This window comes from Zingiber officinale, chromosome 1A (genome assembly GCF_018446385.1).
Source record: "Zingiber officinale cultivar Zhangliang chromosome 1A, Zo_v1.1, whole genome shotgun sequence".
NCBI classification, from domain to species: Eukaryota; Viridiplantae; Streptophyta; class Magnoliopsida; order Zingiberales; family Zingiberaceae; genus Zingiber; species Zingiber officinale.
The window spans coordinates 158840947-158849415 of record NC_055987.1 but is presented as its reverse complement, the minus strand read 5'-3'; the positions used below and the strand labels follow the sequence as shown (position 1 = coordinate 158849415).

The 8469-nt window shown below is 36.2% G+C and overlaps 1 protein-coding gene across 3 annotated transcripts; it reads left to right on the top strand.

Annotated features, from left to right (window-relative positions):
- Nucleotides 1-2465: 2465 nt before the first annotated feature.
- LOC122038174 lies at nucleotides 2466-8138 on the top strand. Of its 3 annotated transcripts, none has more exons than XM_042597806.1 (5): nucleotides 2468-2751; nucleotides 4742-5081; nucleotides 5973-6423; nucleotides 6840-7135; nucleotides 7296-8138. In XM_042597806.1, exons 2-5 carry the CDS (start codon nucleotides 4770-4772, stop codon nucleotides 7605-7607), a joined length of 1371 nt encoding a protein of 456 aa, XP_042453740.1. In that variant the 5' UTR covers nucleotides 2468-2751; nucleotides 4742-4769; the 3' UTR covers nucleotides 7608-8138. The 3 variants fall into 3 exon arrangements, 2 of the variants coding, with proteins under 2 accessions (XP_042453740.1, XP_042453741.1); XM_042597807.1 differs by lacking the exon at nucleotides 2468-2751 and adding an exon at nucleotides 2798-3823; XR_006127817.1 differs by having other exon boundaries at nucleotides 2466-2751; nucleotides 4742-6664.
- The last annotated feature ends 331 nt before the right edge of the window (nucleotides 8139-8469 follow it).

Below are 8469 nucleotides of genomic sequence, written 5' to 3'. Positions count from 1 at the left end.
TGGGTAGGTCATGCTCTATTGCAAGTTGCCAACTAAATTTGTAGTTTGGAGTTTTTGTCACTGTCAATGAATCAGATGGCATCTAGTGATGGAATCTTCCTTTCCAATTTTAATTGTTGAAATCAGATTGCACTGCTTGGACTAGAGCAACTTTCTTATCAGTTTCCTGATCCAGTCAAGATTTGCCATTTGTTTCTTGAATTTATAAACTTCACCAGCAGTAACAAGCTCGTTTCCTCCAACTTGAAGGAAGGCAGAAACATTGGTTTGATCACTGACCGCATTTTCCAACCTAAATTATCCTAACAATCTTTGCAATTCACCATCTGCCCCTTGTCCAATAGCTTTAATATTCCAATTTTTTAACAGAAACGAAAGGTTGGTGATGAAGAAATCCACTAAGTTGTTGCATGGCTTTCTCATTCACCAATGAATTTTTCTTTCGCTTAAGATATTGATTTGTATAATGCCAAAACTCTTTCCTTGATACACCTCTCGTCCCAACTTCCCCTATTAACTCATTCCAACCTTCACGGACCAAGTGTATCCTATTCCATTTCTCCGATCCCTTTTTTCCTCTCCAATTTCTTGAGACGAATTCTTCATCCCAAGTTCCTAAAACCTGTTCTTGAGTTCCTCTCCCTGTGTGCTTGTTGGGCTCCAAGGATCTTCAATCAGAAGAGCAATATAAAGTTTAGTAATTTCTCCTCCTTTTTTCCCTCTCTTTTCTATTTTAAACACTCCTGTTCTTAACTACTTTGCAGTTGTAGCTTTTGATTCATCAGGAAAAGAGGCTTCTCCTTTAGTTAACGATTGTGTTCATCATCATAATGTCCTTCAGTGATACAACAATCTTATAGACTTTATGACGTTCCTTATCTGCTTCCTCCAATCCTACTCAGTTGCATTCCTCTACTGGTTCTACTCCATCCAATGAGATCCACCTCAACAACTTAATTCTTGTACCGGTTCCTTCAAAGGAGAACCGAATTATCCAATTTATATTCAGCTTGCATATATATGATTTCACAAATCCTCCAAAATACCATGTTTACTGAAGGAGATCCGCAGCTTGTCGGAGAAGAAAAGAAACGGAAGCGAATGCTGTCGAACCGCGAGTCCGCAAAGAGGTCAAGGATGAAGAAGCAGCAACAACTGGATGATCTGACAAACCAAGTATCAGAGCTGAAGAGCCAAAACGAGCAGCTCCTCTTACAGGTCCATCTGCTGACGCAGCAAAACATGTTTATGGAGTCCGACAACGTCATCTTGAGGACTGAGTTAAACTCGTTGAAAGAGAGGTTGCTGTTTCTGAATTCGACAATCCGAAGCATGGAGCAGATCAGCGGGATATCGATCGATGTGCTAACGGCTCCAGACCCACTCCTCATGCCATGGCAGCTCCCCTGTCCCTTTCAGTTGATCATGGCAAACCATGGCATCTTCCAGCTTTAAATGAACTGGCTACAAGGTGACAATTGGCTACCATGCGTTAGGTTTGATTGCTTGAACATGGTGTGGTGTGCTACGTTTCCGTTCAGTTTAGCTGCAGTCCTATATGTAAATGGATGTGTTGTTATGACTCTTGCCTTAGTTAAATCATGTATTGTATCGCTTGTTATATTAATGTTTGGTTTTGCAGCAATCTATCACTTGTAGTCTTTGCTGTATATTAGCTCGTTCTACAAGAAGTCTTTAGCACCTCCAAAAAGTAAAGTTATCAAAGCATTTTTTGTTTTTGATAGATGGTCAACAAATTGTGAAGATATTAGAACAGGACTATTTCAAAGGTTGCAGAGGTGTCTATTTTGTTTTTTTTTTTTGAGAGAGAGAATCTTCCTGTTGAAATATCAACTCCTTTGTCGTTTGAACATTAAAAATTAAATATTAAATATTTTGGGCCATTTATCCATAGGCATCCCTCGTACATACACATCTGTTTACCATAGCAGAGGACAGAGGTCTTCGCCAGCTTCGATATGTTCTTTAGCAAAACATAATTGCATAACCTTTATGACCTTCAAAAGATCATGTCGTCATAAAAATATTTAAATTTAGTGGGTCTAAATTTGTTTATGTTTCTGTCTATAGATTTGCTCTTTAATTTGGCGAAAATAAAATAAAATATTATTATTTATTTTATTATAGTTTTAAAAATGTCAACCAAAGTTTTCAAATAGCTAAAATACCTTAAATTTTTAATCTCTTGTCGGTTCAATTTTAATTATTAATAAAATAAATTAACTAATGAGACGAGATAGCACGCGTTCCATGTCCAGTAAGAACGATAAATAATTTAGGAGTTCTGAGAATATTCAATCGTTATAAATTTTGGGGAGATATTTTAAAATGAATAAATTTTAGGGGTAAAATGAAATTTTATGAAATTCTAAATCGTGTATGTTGGATTCGGTTTACCGTATCGGATCTAGTGGGAACCCGAACCGTAATCTAGAAGAATAGCACTCAGATCGGTGAGCAGCACTTGCCCTAATTCCAGTATTCCATCCACTCGATTCCGATACAAGTTCCTCGCCGCCACATGCAATCGTCGCTCTCCCGCTTCCATGGTTTCCACGTGAGAGTCCACTCCTCGACCGCGCTTCGAGTTTGCGCTCCTCGCCCTTGAGGACTTTCTCTGTTGTCATCGTCACTTCTTTATCAAGGATATCAAGCAGCCATATAATTGCAGCATGTGGCATTTGAGGTTATAAGTCTAGAAGTTTTAAATTTGTGAGATTTAACTAGAAGGTATGAATTTGCCTTCGTGCCCCTTCACTTTTGCTTTTTTTTTTTTAATGAATTTTCAGTTCGCGTTTTTTTTGCCTCTGCTGTTTCAGAGCTCTTGGCTTAGAGCCTATTTTGTGCTACATCCTTTATCGTAGAAATTGTGATCTATGTAGGGAATGTTTATGCTTAGAATGAATCAAGTCTCTAGCTATTACTATTCATCATGCGCGAACTTTATCATTTGTCTTTTCTGAATATACTAAATTAACAATAGTTTAGATTCAAGCTGAAGAACAAAATTTTGTCTTTATTTCATTGTTTTAATTGTATTTAATAATATCTTGCACATTAAGCAATTTGGTTGTTGAAACATGCAACAAAAAAGTATATTCTTGACCTCGCATTAAAGATCCACTCATAGGAAGTTTGAGTATAGAACTTCTGTTTTTCTTGCTATTCTGTGTATTAAACTTGCTTGTTAAACCTAAAAATAAGAATCTTTCAGGGTAAGTCTAAAATAAGATCTTAAAAGAACTTGATAATCTGCTATGATCAGAAGTAATCAGATGATACCCTCGGTATACTATTGGTAGGTCTAGTGTTATTAAGTTTATTTAAAACTTTGCTTAAGAATAGTTTGAAGAGAACAAAGTTGTTACAGGTCCAAGGCAAAAAATAAATATATAACTCCTTTCTTGATTTTTGGTAATAAAGGACAAAAAGGCGCCCATCTACCAAAGTGTTCTCTTAGTTTTGTGATTGACAGCAGCTTTTACTATAGAAAATATTTTAATTGGCTATTACAAGATGCGGAATGCTTCCTTGACCTATATTGCTTGGACTCGCTTCTCCTCCTTCCGGTACTTGTGTTGACAGGACACAACTCATCTACTGGTATGAAATGAACCTGAGCTAAACTCTTCTTCCTCAAACAGAGGGGAAGAAAAAAAGAAGAGAAGAAACAAGAGGATGAAAAATAAGAACTGAAGAAGAGGAGACAGACTTAGATGAGGAAGACGAAGGGCACCACAAGTCGCTTGTTGTTCTCATAGGAGGCTTGCTGGCTGGCAATGTGACACTTTCACAATAAAAGGTGATGAGGAGAGGAGTGTGATTGAGTTGCACTGCATGAGACTCATGGGGTTCACAGGGGAATGCCATGCAAAAAGGGGGGAAAAACCCTGAAATCCATTCTCCCATGTGAACTGGATTGGTTAATTTTGGTTCACCATCAGTTCATTTATAAAATGCTCAATTTGAATTTGACTCATGCCCATTTGAGTCCAAGGCAAACTCAACTTGATAAACATGTGATCCAACCAGATATTGGGTCAAAATTCTCAAATTGGGCATAAACCAAGCAGAATCCTGAAAACCCCGAAACACTCTGATGGGTCATATTAAATTTCCCTTATTAACATCTCTAATAGATTAGTTTTAACTATAGCAGATTAATATTCATTTGTATTGATACTAGTATTTATATCTGTTGTGTTCCTGTATTTGTTCCCTAAAATAGATCCTTTTTTGATAAGCCCTCATCTCCCTTACCCAAAAAAAAATTATAAATCTTCGATCCTTTTTTCTAGCCTTTGACTATGGAAAACTAATGCTTATTGCTTCTTATTGCTTACATTCTTGATAAAGATCCGCACTACGCGGAGTACTTCAACATTGTGCGTTGAACATCTTGTTTTCCTTTACCTGCAACCTTTTAAGCAAATAATTTAATGTACTGTTTATGTATTACTAAAGTTGGTTAAACGATGAATATAGCTACAATTAACTATTAGGAATTGAATGCCTCTTTGGTCATTGTTTTCATGTTAACACTTTTATTAATTCATTTTAGCTTTGTTGTGCAAAATTCCATTGGGTGTTATGAGATGGAGATAATCTAGTAGATGATTATAGTCATTCTATGGTCATCAGATGAGCAATTTCTCATTTCTCTGAGGAGTGAGTAGAATATGTCAAATGAAGATTATAACTGTACTTATTTGTGATGCAGACTTAAACTGATTTGCTGGCTTCTTGAAATGGCCAGACATCCAAGTCCTGACATAGATGATGAGCTTTTTAATGAAATCTACGGGAAGGCATATACTGGTCCAGCACAATCAAAAGCTGATATTGCCACACAGAAAGAAGCAAACAAGAGGGTCCTTTCTGGTAGTCATTCCGATGAGGAAGATAAGCCTCGAGATCCTAATGCCGTGCCAACTGATTTTACAAGCAGAGAGGCAAAGGTTTGGGAGGCTAAAGCCAAGGCAACAGAAAGAAATTGGAAGAAAAGAAAAGAAGAAGAGATGATATGCAAGATTTGTGGAGAGTCAGGCCATTTTACTCAGGTAAGTTGTATGGTTTATGTAAGGTATTGCTACAAGGGAACCAACTTGCACATAAGTTTGTCAAATTCTTATAGGGCATCACTGCCTATCTTATTATACAGAAAATTGCAAAGAACGCTGCTTATCATAGTACCCTGTGATAATGTTTTATCTCTTTCGTATACATTAAACACGTATATATTATATGCATCTGTTTTTGTGATAACTAGAATAGTTCAATGGATGCTTATGTTGACTGATAATATTTAATTATATTTTTTTTGAAGAGGTAAGCAAAAAAACTGGGATGGGAGATGATTGAGTTGTGCTACCATGATCTCTCTCTCCTCTATAGCACCTTGTGCAGAACCAAAGTTGGTTACATATGTGCCCTTATTTTAATTATGATGGTCTTTTTCCTCAACCTGAACATGGTCCATTCATCTTTTTTCATAAACATAATTCACTGACACTCACTTCTAAAGAGCTGGTATGGCATTTTGAAATTGTGTTCTTTAAAAACAACACAAACTTAATTTGATTGTCTGCTCACTTAGTGTCAATGGTCATAGGTTTCATCTCCCCCTTGGATGCTTTCCCTTTGTAGCTGGCAAGTGAACTACTAAAAATCAATTTTTGAGGAGAGCACTGAATTAGCAATAGTGGAAGGAGAGTGGAGGAGACTTGGTTTTTGGTTTCCTTTAAGTTTCTTTTCTTTTAACATTGTTCTTATAAATTTTTCTACAATTTTGCCAACATATCTAACTTTATTATAGAAGCATTGCATTTAGTCGAGGAACCATTCAATGTACAAGAGCTGTTGTATTTAAGGAAGCCAGATATCACATAATTTTTCATATCCTTTTATGTTGTAAAAGATCTAATCCTCTCTACTTCCATTCTTCCCTTTAGGGATGCCCATCTACACTTGGAGCAAGCCGTAAATCTGCAGAGTTTTTTGAAAGGGTTCCTGCTAGGGACAAGAATGTGAGAGTCCTTTTCTCTGAGAAGGTGATACTTCAAATTGAAATGGATGTTGGATGCAATATTAAAATGGACGAGAAGTTTTTATTTGTTAGTGGGAAAGACCGATTAATTTTAGCAAAAGGTGTAGAAGCTGTTCATAAAATAATTCAGGATGGCAGGGATAGACAGAAAAGCCCAAGTAGGTCCCACAGAAATGAGTCCAGATCACCTCACGGAAGTCCCAAGTCTACACATCTAAGACCTTCTGAATCTCAAAGGTCTCATTCTAGCCCTAGAAGCACATCACACTTCCCAAGTAGAAGCTTCAATCAGGAAAGGCCTGCTGAAGAACATGTACGTCAAGATCCACATAAAATGTCTAGGAGTTCTCCAAGAGGTAGGACTTCAAACTGATTTTTTGTCAGTTGCAGAATTATTGGTACTTGAAACATATTGTTTGGTGTAATAGTTTTCTTTTTGGTCCAATGATCATTTAAGAGATTATCTTATCTGTTTTATCATGAAGTAATTTGGTACTTGTCCTTTGCAGCAAGAGGTAAGTTCAAGCTTTATGTGTTCGATTATGAAGTGATTTTCTCCGTGCTTCTGGGTCAGACTGATTTATTGAGTGAAAATAGGTATACTGAAAGGACACAGAGCCTATTATGATTTGTTTACCTTTTTTAGATTTGTGTATCTTTCTGGCAGTGATCCTTCTTCAATCATATTCTACCCTCTAGATAAAGCATCAAGCTACCTTATAAATCTGGATTTATAGTCACAAATTGCTTACATGTTCTTCATTTCCTGAAGCTTATCCAAATGATGGAGGAAAAGATCGCCAAGCACGTTCAAAGTCTCCTCTTCATCCGGATTTTACACGGGACACATATAGATCTTATGATGGGCGCAATCATTTTACTGGTTTGCATGAAGATAACTGGGATCTTGGGAGGCAGAGAACAGATCCCCTTCCCGAGCACAAGTATGAGTTCCGTAATTACCCTCAATCTTTGGAAGAGCTTGAGAAGGAATTTAAGGAAGAAGTCATAGAATTGTCAAGGATACAAGCTCAAGAAGAGGATGAAGAGAACTACAAACACCGTGAGGTATCATTTAAGCATATTTATTAACTGTACATCTATTAAGAAATCTTTTCATGTTTGCAGTTAGTATATGTACATGAAAGATCCTTGGTTTTCTGGTGGTTATTGTGTGTGTGTGTGTATTCATGGAAGTTTCTCAGTATTTTTCTGTATGAAAATGCAGTGCATAAGGCAGCTGAGAGAGGATTTCATGAAAAAGCTGACGGCTATGAGGGCTGAGCACTTGAAACACTGGGAAGAATTTCTTCAAAGGCGGCTACAAACCCAACAGGCTGTGTATAGCCAACTATCTTTGGCTGAGTATGACCAATCTTCGAGGAATCTGCAGTATGTTGGGTCTAGTTTACCCGTGGATTCTGCGAGCAGATATCAGTATCCTTCTGACAATTATTCAGCTCCAAGGCCACATGAAGGGTATGGTGAGTTTCAGCACCAAAGACATGAAGATTTTGGCAACACATATGGCCGTTATTGATCAGTATTGGGTCTGGCGGTGACTTGAATTTTGATTTTTGAACCTTCCAGAGTTGCAAGAGAACTAGGTGATATTTCATCTTGGTTTTTTTCTTCCATGATGCTTTAAGCCACAATACTTAAAAGAATGATGCAAAAGCAAATTGGCTACAGTTTGTGAGGTGTGGCTACATTGCCTAATCTCTGACTAGGAAAGGTATCTTTTGACACCAGTGAATGGGAAATGGATCCTTAAATAAGAAATTTTCAGGGAGCATATGTGGGACATAAGGCTGAGAGATGGTCTTTCCTCTTAAGCAGCTGGCTCTTTATTATAGTTAAGTCGAGGTTCGTGTTAAATGATTTGAATGTTTTTGTGATACTTAACCCAATGCTTTATTGTATATGTTTTGATGTCTTTGCTTTGCATTGGATGGTTTGTCACATTGAAAAGTGTTGAAGGTGTATTTTGTTAGTAGGACCTTGTTTGCACATGTAAGTTATCTGACAACATTAACTGCATTTCTAGTTAAATTTGTTTTACAAGCTGAAATGCTAGATGAACTGATACTGACTCTGCAAAGTTTAGAGTATTGTTTTTTTTATAATATTTCTAAAATTTAAAATAAATTATTTATTTTATTAACAACATTCACATTAACTTCTCTAAACATAGAATTTATCAATCTACTTTGAATTTTATATTTTATATATTTTTTTTATATTTTACTAAATTTAGATTTTATAAATAGTATTTTTTAAAAAAATATTTTTAATTATATTTCTCTCTTTCAATATATAATATCTATTTTTTATTGCTCAGCGTTTTTTAAATTTTTTTTCCTTTTAAATTAAATAATATGACAAACATTTAATGAATGAAT

What these genes read in the sequence shown, in the direction of transcription:
- LOC122038174 (XM_042597806.1), top strand. Translation starts at nt 4,770, where the DNA reads ATGGCCAGACATCCAAGTCCTGACATAGATGATGAGCTTTTTAATGAA. An exon ending in AGTCAGGCCATTTTACTCAG is followed by an intron (nt 5,082 to 5,972) that starts GTAAGTTGTATG and finishes TCTTCCCTTTAG; the next exon opens with GGATGCCCATCTACACTTGG. An exon ending in AGAACTACAAACACCGTGAG is followed by an intron (nt 7,136 to 7,295) that starts GTATCATTTAAG and finishes ATGAAAATGCAG; the next exon opens with TGCATAAGGCAGCTGAGAGA.